The sequence below is a fragment of the Malus sylvestris genome, chromosome 6 (assembly GCF_916048215.2).
Source record: "Malus sylvestris chromosome 6, drMalSylv7.2, whole genome shotgun sequence".
Classification (NCBI taxonomy): Eukaryota; Viridiplantae; Streptophyta; class Magnoliopsida; order Rosales; family Rosaceae; genus Malus; species Malus sylvestris.
The window spans coordinates 30,490,619-30,505,709 of record NC_062265.1 but is presented as its reverse complement, the minus strand read 5'-3'; the positions used below and the strand labels follow the sequence as shown (position 1 = coordinate 30,505,709).

Sequence of the window (15,091 nt, the reverse complement as noted above, 5' to 3'; positions counted from 1 at the left end):
GATAATTATTTTCAACCAAAAAAAAAAAAAAACTATTTTCAACAAAAAAAAATTATTTGACAAAAAAAAAAAAAAAAATTAAAATAATTATTCTCGTTTATGACAGACTCTATTTACCAATATTTATTCGAAATGCACATCCCAGTGATCCCGCTAATCCAACACTTTATTCCACAAAACCTTATCTGTTCGTTTTTTCAATGTAACTTAAATTAGTTTTGCTTTCGTGGTAATTACATTTTGCCAAAAATATAATAATAGTTTAACGTATAGAATTATAATGAAAAAAAAAGAAGATCTTTTGATAAAACTATATGCCTTTTAGGAATTTAATTAAGTTTTTGATAAAACTATATGTATAATCATTTCCCTTACCAAAATTACATAACATACCACTACCCATCTTCACTAAAATCTGAAACAAAAAATATATGGAACTTTAAAGAAAAGCTCCTGGTATTGTTCATCTTAACGAAAAACCACATTTTTACACTAAAAAGTCAATCCTGGTACCATTCACTTTACCCTTTATTTTGTCCTTATCGTTAAAACTCAAAGTTTTCAAGTCATTTTTATTAGTTTTCCTAAAAATAAAGTGCACATCATATTGAAACAAATTCCCTAAAATCTAGCATTTTGATTACACTCTCGTCCTTTAGAGATAATTGTAAAAAAAAAAAAGTTGATTAGATTCAATTTATCTTCACAATATTGCTACAATTTAGCAATAATTATCTATGATTTAAGATCTTTTTTTTTCTTTCAATATAGTTTAAAGTATATTGTTTTTTGATCAAGTGATATTATAGGAGAGTGGACTAGGCCTCACAATTGATGCGCCACAATAATGTGGTTCAAATTCGCTTATGAAAAAAAAAATTACACGGGAACTATTATGTTAAACTACCAACTGTTTGGAAAAAAAAAATCATTTGTTAGTACCATATTATATTGGGCCTCGTTACTTGGGTTTCTAGACATTGAGCCCATGATCTATGTAAAATGGGAGGACCCCTTAGTCTATAAAAGGGACTCCTCACCCTCACAATCCTCAAGCCTCACATCCCCAAACAGAGGCTCTCATATTCAGAGCAAAGCTCTCTCAAACTCTCTCTTTCTCTGGGGGACTCCCCTCACACTTGTAATCCATACATACAGTTACAGACAAATACAATCAACATCAATGTGGACGTAGCCCAAACATTGGGGTGAACCACGATACATCTTGTGTTCTTTACTTTCTTGCAGATTCACGGTTGGATTTGTGTTGTTCCAAGACCTATCTGGTTTTGTGCATCAACACCATTAAAAACAAAACCATTTGGAAAAAAAGAAGATAATATTAAATGTTTGTAGAACCAAAAAAAAAGTGATCGAAAAAACGTATCTAGAAGAAGAGAAAATATAGTTTAATTACTAACATCTTCCTTAAATAAGGATAAATTAAAAAATTAACTTAAATTAAACAAAGTACAATAATGACATGTATTTTAACTTAATAGAGAAGCTGAGGTGGCTATTAGTAAAAGCATTTTAATCAAATCTTTAATTTAAATAATATAGAAAATTTGTAGGGATTGTAATTTTATCTAAAAAGAAATTAACATTTAAGGAAAAACATAAAATAAAAATAAAATGTTGTAGTTTAACGAACAAGGTAAGGAAATGTAAATAACTACGACAATTTACCATACTTGAGGATGAAAAGAAAACCAATCATCAATAATTTTTAACGGGAAATAAATTAGTGAAATGATATGCACACTTTATTTTTCTTTTTCTATAGTTGTATATATCTTGTTTAATTCAATGATAAAAAACAAGGATACATCGAGAAGAAAAAATGTGCGTTTCAGTATTATATTAAAATTGATTGTGCGAATCCTAAATAGATTTGCTTACTGCTTATTCTATTCTTATTATATTCAAACCCTTTTCATTAGTTTTACTTTCTTATTATGATTATATTTCCTTAAAGGATGAAAATTCTTCTCCTCCCTCCTTACTATAAATAAAGACATTTATAGAAAAATAACAAACCCTCAGAATATAACATATTTCTCCACTCTCTTGCCGCGCCCCTCTCTCCCAAACGCAGCTCACCAGCACGGCCACCCCATCGTGATCCCCATCTTGACCGCTTTGAAAACCCCAAAAAAATCTCAACCTAAACGCCCCATAAAGGGCTGCTAAATCCATCATTCTCTTTCCGAGATGGCCAAGTCGACAACCAGTCCCGCAAGGCCCCAGAAGATTGACATACATCAAGAAGCCTAAGAGGCACCGCCACACTTCCACCAAAAGGATGACCCCAAGTTTCTGAGGAACCGGAGGTATGCCAGGAAGCACAGCACCAAGAACGAATCAGCCTCCGGGGAAGATTAGAGTGAGACCTTTAAATCATGGTTCTGATTGGGTTTTTTTTTTCAATTAGGGTTTGTTGATGTATGTTTAACTTTATGTTGGTAACATAGTAGTTTGATGTTACTGATTGAAATCAACGAATGATAAAAAAAAAAAAAAAAAAAAAACTTTAACGAAAAGTTCACTGTTCATTTTAACGAAAAATCATATTTTTACACTAAAAAGTTAAACCTAATACTATTTACTTTACCCTTTATTTTGTCCTTATCATTAAAACTCAAAATTTTCAAACCATTTTCATTAGTTTTCTTAAAAAAAAACTAGAAGAACAAAATGAACAGAAATGAATCACCACTAAAAAAAATAATTATCGACCAAATTTATCTTTACAACCATGAATACGTGGCTCTGAACTCTGAATATGTCGACATTCGCTCCCCCGGCATTTTCTTCTCCATTTCCAAATTTTCTCAATTTTCTGTTTGGATCTCGGGAAAATCTTCAATTAAGTAGATCTTGTTAAGATACCCAGTTCTCATTCTCTCTCTCTCTCTCTCTCTCTCTCTCTCTCTCTCTCTCTCTATATATATATATATATATATTTTTTTTTTAATTTTCATTTGTATATGGTTTTCTGGGTAGGTCTTAGATCTTCAAAGGATTTCAGCTTGCTTTTGATTGTTAGACTTCACAAGCACTTATGACATTAATTCACAAAATCTTTCAATTTTTCAATGAAAGTTTTTGGTGAAATGCTATAATGCCTCACTGGGTATGTCTAATAATTTGGAAAGAAGAACTTTTGGAATCCCATTATTGCTCAAAGTTTTTATCTTTATTATTCTGTGCAGAAAACGGTGGAATTGCATTTGTTTGATCATATTGTGATGACCCAATTTTAAAGTTTAATTCCTGTTGTGGAGTTTAAGATTTCCCATGATTGTGATATTTCAAGATTGTCTCTCTGATTTTTGGTAGCTGTAAAATCAGGTTGCTAACTTCATCTCTGGTATGATATAAAGCTTTGGAACACTATTTCTAATGCTTTTGTTCTCCTTTCTTTTCTCAATGACTTTCAGGCTGCTGAGTGACTATAACGTGGAGACAATAAACGATGGGCTAAATGAATTCAATGTGGAATTCCATGGTTCAAAAGAAAGTAATGTCTGACGCCCCTGCTTCTAGTGGCACGCCGGCAAATTTGGGTCAAACAGGGCGGAAGTATCAAGTTTATTTAGAAATTAAGAATGCTATTATCCTGCGGTTGATTATCAAATCCTTTTTGTAAGTCTGTTGTTTTGAAAGCATGGTTTCTAATTAATTTCATTAGTAAGCAACAGGACTTGAGTAATTGTTTATTGTTGTTAATCTTGTATGTACCGACTGTTTTATTTTTCTTTCGTAATTGCACATCTGCTTCTGTCTGCTTAAGATGTAATTAACCAATCATGGAGTCCAATGTTTGGTAATTATCATCCCATTTTAGTAAAATTCTGACTCTCTTTTTTCAATATACCGCTGAAATGTTGGTTTTGTGTCATTATACCCTTTTACGAGTCGGTGATGTATTGCGGTTCCATTCTGTTTCACTTCTTGTTTGTTTTTTTCTTCTTCATTTGGTCTTCTTGGATTTCTCACATATATGGTGATGGATTTTCTTGATGCAGACCTTTTAAAAGTTTTTGAAGTTTTCCTTCCACAACTGTTGCTTTATCCAAATCTTTCAGGTCCGCTCAACGGTGATGCAGCATCATTGATGATGAAGGACTGAAAACTCTATGATCAGAAGGTCAAAGGTATAACTTCATCTGCAATTAATATACCCTTCTTTCACTAAATATGCTCAAACTAATAAAAAAACAATGCCTAAATTTTTGAACCTTCACCACAAACTCTCCTGCGAATAACATAAGTATATTAGAGGGTGGACCTTCCAAACATGAGCATGTGTGTGAAAGAGCCCTTGATTGTAATTAGATGGTTCCATACTATCCCTACTTTTTCTTGGTTCCTTTGACCGCGTCTAGAGTTGGGATTCCAATATCGTCTCATAGCTGTGAGTGTGACTTCTGCAAGATGGTCCGTCCACAGACCATGACACTAATTACTAGTCTATCTCCGGTGCCTTATTCAATGCTTTTGGCCTAATACTTGCTTACAAGGTTCCACTGAATTTTCAGAGCTAGTCCCTTCTGCTTCAAAGATGTTATACAGGGAGTATTTTTAGAAGTTAGAAGCTATTCTTCCTTGGTTGCTCACAGAGCATAAACTAGCGGGAAATTCTTCTTTATTATCGCGTGATTTTTTTGCCATGTAAAGTATTCTGTTTACATTTTTTCATTGTGGTATGTGGACGCCAGAGTACTGTGAGCGACATGCAAAGAAGGAACACATTACCAATACAACACCAGACGAGGAGCGCGATGAGAACATTAGTGATGAGGAAAGCAAACTCAAGGGACAATGATATTGCTGGACATGCAGACCCATAGTGAATCACAGGTGCAGTAGCATCTTAATCCCTCATTACTCGCTTATGATTTGAATTATGTTTACTGATACTGTGATCAATACTGGCGTAAGTTTAAATTAATACTGAGATTAAAAGAAAAAAAAGCATTTGTAATAAATTGAACAATATTTTTGCCAAACATAAATTAATACTGCAACGAGCATTATCCTATTCTATAATTCTAGCCTGAGGGAAAAAAAAAACCCCTCGTATTCTAGCGAATGCCTATCTCATCCAAAACTACCCCTGTAATAACCTCGTGCTTGGACCTTGCCCTGCTTCTCCTTCGGCTTACATTTGGACGGTTGGTTGATTCAGTTCTTCCTTTGATGGCAATAACTCGTGCAAATTGCTTAAAAATCCAGGATATAATCTATTGACCTCCTTGTCAAGAACCTCATATTTCCCAGAATTGGCACGGTGCACATAGACATTCCTCAAAAACGTAACAAGCGAAACTAACAGATGACCTTCGTAAGTTATCCAACGACTTTTCCCATAATCGATAGTGGCTTTTAGGTCTTGACTCATTCGGTTGTACATTCTGGTTGAATTCCAGCCCATATACCTCGAAAAAGGATCTAGTTTGAAAGGCTCGTTGGAATTGATCCGCTACTTGAAACATGATATTAAATATAATATTTTGTTCAAAGGCCTGACCTATCCGGAAGAAGTACTTCAGTCTCTTCTGAGAACTCATGAGGAAATGGTGTCTAATGAGTTTTTCAACATAGCTTTCGAACCTGTGAAAACAAGAAAACTTATTTAGAAGGACAGAGAGCAATACATATGTCAGGTGTACTTATTGCATAAATGTTGTCTTGTTCCAGGTGACTAAGGAACGCATGGTTAATTACCCACTCTCTCGTTTTTGAATTTGATATCAAGGATTGAGAAACATTTAAAGCACATTTATTTATTCTCTCCTCCATTGATATCAAATGTAACGGTGAGTAACCATGAAATCTTGGTACCAATAGAGAATGAGACTCATATCCATTATATCAAAGCATTCTTACTCTATAGGTTTGTCGAAGAAATCCAGAAACAAGTTTAGGTCCCTCCATGTCTTTGGCAACCTTTCCCTTAGAAAGTCTCTGAATTGTATGGAGTCGTTCCTCATGCTTGCTTCATACATGATAGCATTCTGAGACTTGATGTTTATAAGTTTTAATTCCCCGTCTTGAATGACATAACTGGAATGCCTGTCCAAACCAGAGTGGGTTAGTTTCTGTTTGTGGGTGGACGCAATGCTCTTCAGGATTCTCCTGCAATATTTAAACAACAAAAGAAGAAAGGTAATTACTTGATTGATGCAAATTTATTCAAAAGATATGAAGATAATTCAACAGAAGAAGAATAATTACTTGATTGATTTGAGCCACCACATTTATCAAATCCTTATCAAAAATGTTAAGTGATAAAAAAATTAAGGGGCACTTGTTCGTACTAAAGAAGCAGAGGCAATAGAGGCATAGGTGGTTTAAGAACCAATCCGGAGTCGGTTGTTTACCTTGTCGGCTTGGAACCAAAAGCATTAGTATAAGTCCCCCAGTTGCAGTTTATTCTATTGATATAGAGTCAGCTAGAGTATAGATGGAGGTAGCAGAAGCAGTGGTTGAAGCCCCCAAATGGGAACCTATCAAACGAGAATTATTAATATTGAAACTAAGACTCATTCCGTCTATTGCTCTAATGCCCTTTCTCCATTTGGGGAGCAGCACTACTAATAATTCTCGTTCGATAGGTTCCCATTTGGGGGCTTCAACCACTGCTTCTGCTGCCTCCATCTATACTCTAGCTAGCTTTATATCAATAGAATAAACTGCAACTGGGGGACTTATACTGATGCTTTTGGTTCCGAGCCGACAAGGTAAACAACTGGTTCCAGATTGGTTCTTAAACCACCTATGCCTCTATTGCATCTGCTTCTTTAGTAGGAACAAGTGCCCCTTAATTTTTTTAATTTTTTTATCACTTAACATTTTTGATAAGGATTTGATAAATGTGGTGGCTCAAATCAATCAAGTAATTATTCTTCTTCTGTTGAATTATCTTTTGAATACATTTGCATCAATCAAGTAATTACCTTTCTTCTTTTGTTGTTTAAATGTTGCAGGAGAATCCTGAAGAGCATTGCGTCCACCCACAAACAGAAACTAACCCACTCTGGTTTGGACATGCATTCCAGTTATATCATTCAAGACGGGGAATTAAAACTTATAAATATCAAGTCTCAGAATGCTACCATGTCTAAAGCAAGCATGAGGAACGACTTCATACAATTCAGAGACTTTCTAAGGGAAAGGTTGCCAAAGACATGGAGGGACCTAAACTTGTTTCTGGATTTCTTCGACAAACCTATAGAGTAAGAATGCTTTGATATAATGGCTATGAGTCCCATTCTCTATTGGTACCAAGATTTCATGGTCACTCACCGTTACATTTGATATCAATGGAGGAGAGAATAAATAAATGTGCTTTAAATGTTTCTCAATCCTTGATATCAAATTCAAAAACAAGAGAGTGAGTAATTAACCATGCGTTCCTTAGTCACCTGGAACAAGACAACATTTATGCAATAAGTACACCTAACATATGTATTGCTCTCTGTCCTTCTAAATATGTTTTCATAGGTTCGAAAGCTATGTTGAAAAACTCATTAGACACCCTTTCCTCATGAGTTCTCAGAAGAGACTGAAGTACTTCTTCCGGATAGGTCAGGCCTTTGAACAAAATATTATATCTCAACATGACTTTAATATCATGTTCCAAGTTGATCCTTTTTCGAGGTATATGGGCTGGAATTCAACCAGAATGTACAACCGAATGAGTCAAGACCTAAAAGCCACTATCGATTATGGGAGCGCAACCGAATGAGTCTATACAATTACGTTTACTTGGTTGTATCTTGCATAATCTTTTCAAGAGTTCAAGTTTCAAAACTATACAAAATTGTTTGGTGGTTTTCTTTGTAAGAAGGATATATGACTCCGCATCAACGCTAAATTCTGTGGATGGAGTGATGGAGAATGAGACTACTGAAATGAGCACTTCAGGGTGTGGTGAGGGGCTTTCTTTTGCAGCATTCAGATGAGGACATCAATAAATTTGACTTTCCTGAATCTCATGATTTTTCGTATGAATTCAGGTTCTCTAATTCTGGGAATGGGAGCATTGTCCCGATTGATTGGAGACCCCAAATATGAATCGGCAGCTTTATGTGCTCTTCGTGAATTATGGGGCATGTGCAGTTCGTTGAATTTACTCGGTACAACGCTGGATATATCAACTGGTGAATGGATTGTGTATTCTTCCGGAATTGGAGCTGGTAGGTTTCATCGGGGCTTTGAGAACTTTAATGCACCGCATTACAAGTATATTTAGTAGTTTACTGGGTTTCCCAAATAGTACAAGGGCCAATATTTCCTTGTGCAATCTGTTGCCGTGCCCATTCCTTAAATGTATTTTTAGTGCGTAGAGTTTGATGTTTCTGATGTTGGATTATGTGTTTCTTCGTTTAGGGGATGACTATCTATTTAAGGGCCACATCCTTGTTGGAAATGAGTTCTGGAGGATGTTTCATTCTGCTGTGCAGAAATATTTCAGACATGGTCCATGGTACAACATTTCTTCCTAGCCTTTTTGAATGCCTTATTCAATTCATTATTGGTACTTTCCAAGTGTTAAAAGTTTGGATTCTAGCTGTAAGATTAAATTGAGATGAGTAGGCTGCAAAGTTTTTGTGGTAACGCATATTACCATGAAGCTGATATGAGGACAGGAAAAGCAACGTATTGGCAGCTTACAAGCCTTCAGGCATTTTGGCGTGGCTTACAGGGAGGGAATCTAAAACTTGTCATACTGGTCTATAATGACTTCAACCTCAGAAAGAGTCTTCTAATCCTGAGATACAAACTATGATTTAGGTTCATGTTGGCGATATTGCAGCTGCAATGTATTGAAAAAGTGTGGAGTAATACCAGAGAGGTTACCGCAGTATTTCTTATAAGGAAAAAAGAAAAGAAAAGAAAACTGTCTAATATGAACTGTAAAAGAATGTAGGTATTTGTTGGACCATCAACGTTGCATCCCACAGAAAAGTATTATCCTCTGCGCCCTGAATTGGCGGAATCAACTTTCGACTTGTATCAAGCAACTAAATGTTTGATAATTTTCTTATTAGTTATCTTCATTTCCACATGGACCTAAAAGTTCAGGTGATATTTTGTAAGAATTCAGACATTTCTGGGCCCTAAGTGACAACTTTTCTGATTTTTTGTGTCGTTTTGTTTCTTTTATCAGGTCCATGGTATATTGAAGTGGGGGAGTCAATTCTAAATTCTCTGAACCTATACACCAAAGTGGAACGAGGTTTTGCTAACATCAGAGATGTCACAACTACGCAGTTGGAAGACCATCAGCATAGTTTCTTCCTTGCTGAGACGTAAGAGTTGTTTTTCCCTTTCACTGTGCAACTAGCGAGAAAACAACCATTGGTTTTTTTGTTTTTCAATTTTTAGCTGCATTTGATACTTTGAGGTCAGTGCAGTATACCATTACCTGCTAATTCATATTGGTCGTGACGTTTTAATTTGTGCAGACCGGAAAGCAAGCGCGATGTGTGTGCAAGTATGTCCTCCTACAACAATGAATTCGTGGGAATGTGGCGGAGAACAAGTTGAGAGTGCTTGCCACGTCCCAGATGATTGTAGTGACCACAGATGTTTAACAGACGATGAATGTGGAATTTACTCAACTAATTGTAGACGAAGATGGTGTGGCCTGGCCGGCTACTGCGGGCTGTGGTTGTTCATATGACTTCCACGGAAGACCAGAGTTGTTTCTGCAGACAAAAAATAAATGTAATTTCTGTAACTGGAGAAATCAGGGTATAGGAATATACATACACATCTGCGTGATACATTATGAGAGAGAGAGAGAGAGAGAGAGAGAGAGAGAGAGAGAGAGAGTTTAGGAAGTGAATAGCAGATTATGCAATATCAATTTATCCTTTAGATTCTTACAGAAATGTAGACTTGTGAAGTTTGAGTGGCTGATATAGTGATTGTGCAGTTTACTATTGCATACGAACATAAAACGTTGAATACATTTTCCCACCATTGTCTTAAGCAAATTTTAGATTCATATTGAGATCCAGAGGCTTGAAGTGTGAAATTAACATTTTTCATTGATTAAATACAATATAGCACAATTTGATTCCAACTAACGAAGAAGGAAAAACAATCTGTAACGGGTATTATAATCTTAAGCAGATTACAATTTGATTTCAATTAACATTTTTCTTGCCTCCAAACTTTCCTTAAATCTCAATGAATGAGCTGTCCTTAAAAGGCTCATTTCTTAAACTTGACTCCAATTAGAATCACTCTACCGTTTGCATACTTTTCCACTAAGAGCAGCTCCAGCGGGAGCTCTTGCTCGGGGGACAGGGGGTGAACAGGGCCAGAGAGCCTGACGGATTTGGTCCAGCGTGTGGCAGCCCGAGGGACAGGCCTGGCACGAGTTGCTAGCTCGAGAGCCCGAAGGCGACATGATGCAAGGCTGACGTCTGGGCGACGTCAGCCACGATTTAAAACATGGGTCACCGGAACCCTCAAGGGAGAACACCGGAATATTTGGTAGGGATTCATCCCGATTCTGATCTCGACTTAAAACTCCATTAAAAATTGTAATTTAAGCACAAAAATGATGCTAAAATGAAAAGGAACAAGATTTTACCACTGTAAGTAACAACCGTGGTCGAGCTTGGTCGGGATTGGTCACGGAGCTCGCCGGATTCTGGAAAAACGAAACAGAAATCACACAAAATATCAAAATCTGCGGTAAACCCAAAAGTCAATTACCTTGCAGTGCTCTTCTCTAGAAATTTGTAAGAAAAAACGAAATCAAATTTGGAGTTGTAAAACATAAATTTGCAGTGCAAGGAAGAAAATTTCGGGAAGGAAGAAGTGGGAAGGAAGAAGAAAGAAAAATGGTAGAAGTTTCGGGAAGATCAAAAGGAAAAGATAAATTAATAATATAATATTAATTTATACAAAGTAAATAATATAATATTAATTATAAATAATAATATTAATAATAATATTTTATTGTCAATTGCCAGGACTATTCAGTGTAGGGGTGGAGATGCAAAAGGCGATTACTGTTCATTAAGGAGTAGATACCTTTTATCAATCGAAGCCAATTTTTTGTTTTGAGACTAATGAGTATGAAGGAATTTAGCTACATTCATCATTTGTGAAAACAAAAAATTGGATCCGAGAAGGAAACCAAACAAGGCCCAAGTTTTTTTTACTTGTCTTTTTCTTTGGTCGACAAGCTTTTTACTCGTCTGTGAGCTCTTGTTTTTAATAATAAAATTGGGTGATTTCATAGGGGAGAGCCAAGAAGAACAATGCCTTAGATGGTTTCATCTCCATGATGTAAGTTCATTCCTTTTTCTAATATAACTTATGCACATTTCTTGCTTCTAGATAAACAGAGGTGGACTTTAGCTGAACTGTTCTTTTTCTTTTTCTCTTTCTTTTTTTAATGTGTGAATTGGCACAATAACCCTTAATCTATCTTGCACCTCTCCACATGTGTAAACTTTCATGGAAGCCTTGCTCCTTATTATGATAGGCATTCCTATATGATAGTGCCAGATTCTACTTCTCTTGGCTTTGTTAAACTGCTGTTATAACGTATTGATCGATAGGAAACTGCGGTTATACTGATCACATAAATACATTTTGGTTTTGAGTCATTTTGGACGCTCTTGTTTAACGGTTCTTCATCTTCTGGAGATAAAACCAACACTTATCTCCAACACACACACACACACACAGTGAGAAGCCTCAAGTTTACAGATTACGATGGTTGGTGCTGAGGAGTACGCTGAATATTTAACATCTGTTCTTGTCACTAATTACAAAATAAAGGAAAGAGGTGTGTCAGATGACCTTTTTGGACTGTTAATAACAATTTCCCTCATGAGATTGTAAAACCAATTTTGCCATCACTACATTCAAATTGGTTCTTTGGTTTTTGTAGCCCATAAGGTTTCCTGAGCATTTCTTGATTTGCTGCAGAAAATCAAGCAAGAGGGTGAAGTGGCCTCCTAAGTATGAGCTTAGGCGACTGGCTGCAGCATTCCACCCATTGCCTGTATGTGTCCAAGTGATGGCATTCGTTTTTGTTGTTTACTTCTTACTTGTACAAACAAATATCCATCTATTAGATTGTGTAACAGAAAAAAAAGTGTTAGTTTTTCCATGTTATGGAGTTGTTTATGGTTTGGTTATTCATCTTTCTTATTTTGTTTGCATCATATCTTCACTAATCAACTAGCTCTTAATATGGCGTCACTTTCCAATATTTGAAGAAATCTCAAATCCAAATCGAGAAGACAAAATTTTTTCATCCGGTTTCTGTACCAATACAAATAGGCTAACCACCTTTTAAAGTACGAAACGACTTCAGATGCTTGAATTGGAAGAAATATATACCATAGCAGTTTCTGTCATTTCTTGTTCTATAAAATCTGCACCTCTAGTTAGTTCTCATAATTTGGTCCCTTCTACTGTCCCTTTTATTTGAGTTTGATTTGTGAAAAAAAACCTGAATAGTGTTCATACTAGGGGGCACAGGCCAGGCCAGGCCGGCTCTAAATTTAATGAAACTGGACTATACTCTTTTGGAAATAAAACGGGGTGAGGTTGGGCTAGTAGTCACGTTTTAAAAAATGGAACCGAACCTAACTTGGACCGTTTGAAACAGGCCGGCTCCAACGGGTCCACAAGTCCATTTTCTGATCCAATTGAAAAACCTAGTTCAAACTTTCGGAAGACAGAAAATCCTAATTCTAGAACCAAAATGCAGAAATTCCTAATTTGAACCAAGATTTAGAAAATCTCAAATCTAAAATTTTGTATCCACCTAATTTCCTAAATAGTACCAAATGCAAAAAAACCCAAATCAAAGAAAGAACAATAAAAACCAAATTGAGTAAAACTCTAAACTCGACAGATCTCCTTAGAAGTCTCTCTTGAAGGATCTCAAACTACAAAAGGCAAACCAGGATCAACAGAGACCTCGATTGACGGATCTCCTCCATCTTCTTTTGTTACTAGAAAAAAAATCTCACTAATGTTTTGACTTAAAAAGGAACAATATCAATTTGGTCTCGCATGCAAATTAGGAGCGCGAGTTTCGACAGAAAGACCGAGAAATGTTCGAGGAGCGAATCCTGTGTCATTCTGTCATTGGAAACATTCGAGCCTCCTTTAGCACCTAAGCCAGTTTCATATCTTATGTCTGCATACGGAAAGCTTTATAATCTTGCATCTCCACAGTGCTTCCGAGTAATGCCGAAGGTATTGTTTGAGCGGTATGATTCCAAAACTGATTCTTGGGAATCTCTTACTCATTTTGCATATTCTCGGGAACGGTCCAACATGCAGATAGCAGGTTATGCTGTTTGTCATGGATGTATTTTGGTTTCAACATGCAATTTTCGATTTGAGTTCATGGTTTTTCATATAGACAATAATACCTGGCATCAAGTTGATATATCTAGAAAGGAAGCTTATTATTCTGCTTTTCGAGGGAGGGTCGTGGTTGTAGGCAACTCTATATATGCCTTATCTATACAACGTGGAAAGGTTATAGCGTTCTCACTTAAGATGAAAATAGGGAATGATGGTCGTATTACCTATTCGCTAGAGGAACCATTCTTTTTGCCAGGACTGGAGAGTAGGGTTGCGGACAGTACGGAATCTGGTCGTATTTCTAGGCCAACAGAGTATTTGGTTCATTTGGGGAAGTTGGAGTTCTGTCTTCTTCAAACTATCTCAACTGATTGGAAGGAGTCTCAAGAGATGTTTATCACCACATTCGAAATTGTCTGTGATGATGAAACAATGCATATCAAGACTTTAGATTCTCGTGTGTGTGATTTCCACATAGGACATTATGGTACACTTCGTATTTGTTTCAGCTTTATGCCGTAAGTTCATACTTTCTCCTCCATTTTTTTGTTTCTTCTTTGTAATATTCAGTTCAATATTCCAAAATTTTGTTATATGGTTTATTGCAACTTCATTTGATTTCCGAGTATTTCATGTCTCAGAAAATGTGAGGATTTTGAGCCTGAAGAAGAGGAGAGTTTTCGGTTGGTTCATAAAAAGGTGACTGAATATACATCTATACGATATCTTTTTCCTTGTTAAATACCTTTTATCAATAGAAGCCAATTTTTTGTTTTGAGACTAATGAGAATGAAGGAATTTAGCTACATTCATCATTTGTGAAAACAAAAAATTGGATCCGGGAAGGAAACCAAACAAGCCCCAAGTTTTGTACTTGTCTTTTTCTTTGGTCGACAAGCTTTTTACTTGTCTGTGAGCTCTTGTTTTTAATAATAAAATTGGGTTATTTCACAGGGGAGAGCCAAGAAGAACAATGCCTTAGATGGTTTCATCGCCATGATGTAAGTTCATTCCTTTTTCTAATATAACTTATGCACATTTCTTGCTTCTAGATAAACAGAGGTGGACTTTAGCTGAACTGTTCTTTTTCTTTTTTTAATGTTTGAATTGGCACAATAACCCTTAATCTATCTTGCACCTCTCCACATGTGTAAACTTTCATGGAAGCCTTGCTCCTTATGATGATAGGCATTCCTATATGACAGTGCCAGATTCTACTTCTCTTGGCTTTGTTAAACTGCTGTTATAACGTATTGATCGATAGGAAACTGCGGTTATACTGATCACATAAATACATTTTGGTTTTGAGTCATTTTGGACGCTCTTGTTTAACGGTTCTTCATCTTCTGGAGATAAAACAACACTTATCTCCAACACACACACACACACAGTGAGAAGCCTCAAGTTTACAGATTACAATGGTTGGTGCTGAGGAGTACGCTGAATATTTAACATCTGTTCTTGTCACTAATTACAAAATAAAGGAAAGAGGTGTGTCAGATGACCTTTTTGGACTGTTAATAACAATTTCCCTTGTGAGATTGTAAAACCAATTTTGCCATCACTACATTCAAATTGGTTCTTTGGTTTTTGTAGCCCATAAGGTTTCCTGAGCATTTCTTGATTTGCTGCAGAAAATCAAGCAAGAGGGTGAAGTGGCCTCCTAAGTATGAGCTTAGGCGACTGGCTGCAGCATTCCACCCATTGCCTGTATGTGTCCAAG

At 36.1% G+C, this 15,091-nt stretch overlaps 3 protein-coding genes across 8 annotated transcripts in view; all 3 read left to right on the top strand.

The window, feature by feature from the left end:
* LOC126626250 (alpha-mannosidase I MNS5-like) overlaps positions 1 to 8,687 on the top strand; it is a 27,379-nt gene extending 18,692 nt beyond the window's left edge. Inside the window, exon 5 of the mRNA XM_050295506.1 lies at positions 8,608 to 8,687. The gene's annotated coding sequence lies outside the window, so the exon portion shown is untranslated. The remainder of the gene's footprint in view (positions 1 to 8,607) is intronic.
* LOC126626241 (uncharacterized) overlaps positions 1 to 15,091 on the top strand; it is a 27,454-nt gene extending 12,363 nt beyond the window's left edge. The window contains exons 3-4 of one of the 4 annotated variants that reach the window (XM_050295495.1): positions 11,276 to 11,322; positions 15,003 to 15,091. In XM_050295495.1, the coding sequence (XP_050151452.1) occupies positions 11,276 to 11,303 (28 nt within the window). In that variant the 3' untranslated portion in view covers positions 11,304 to 11,322; positions 15,003 to 15,091. Of the gene's footprint in view, positions 1 to 11,275; positions 11,323 to 11,970; positions 12,060 to 15,002 lie in introns of those variants that run through there. The other 3 variants (XM_050295496.1, XM_050295493.1, XM_050295494.1) reach the window with 3 other exon arrangements.
* LOC126626249 (alpha-mannosidase I MNS5-like) lies at positions 2,716 to 10,013 on the top strand. 3 transcript variants are annotated; one of them, XM_050295504.1, is made up of 10 exons: positions 2,716 to 3,648; positions 4,032 to 4,160; positions 4,725 to 4,866; positions 7,859 to 7,941; positions 8,028 to 8,207; positions 8,401 to 8,497; positions 8,661 to 8,704; positions 8,953 to 9,096; positions 9,182 to 9,323; positions 9,480 to 10,013. In XM_050295504.1, exons 4-8 carry the CDS (start codon positions 7,902 to 7,904, stop codon positions 9,045 to 9,047), a joined length of 456 nt encoding a protein of 151 aa, XP_050151461.1. In that variant the 5' UTR covers positions 2,716 to 3,648; positions 4,032 to 4,160; positions 4,725 to 4,866; positions 7,859 to 7,901; the 3' UTR covers positions 9,048 to 9,096; positions 9,182 to 9,323; positions 9,480 to 10,013. The 3 variants fall into 3 exon arrangements, with proteins under 3 accessions (XP_050151461.1, XP_050151462.1, XP_050151460.1); XM_050295505.1 differs by having other exon boundaries at positions 2,720 to 3,648; positions 4,092 to 4,160; positions 7,856 to 7,941; XM_050295503.1 differs by having other exon boundaries at positions 2,723 to 3,648; positions 4,092 to 4,160.

Bases quoted from the DNA above. Each gene is read 5' to 3' on its own strand.
- LOC126626249 (XM_050295504.1), top strand. From the start codon at position 7,902: ATGGAGAATGAGACTACTGAAATGAGCACTTCAGGGTGTG. The intron at 7,942-8,027 runs GTGAGGGGCTTT...GTATGAATTCAG, and splicing joins AATGAGCACTTCAGGGTGTG to GTTCTCTAATTCTGGGAATG. The intron at 8,498-8,660 runs GTACAACATTTC...ATATGAGGACAG, and splicing joins TATTTCAGACATGGTCCATG to GAAAAGCAACGTATTGGCAG.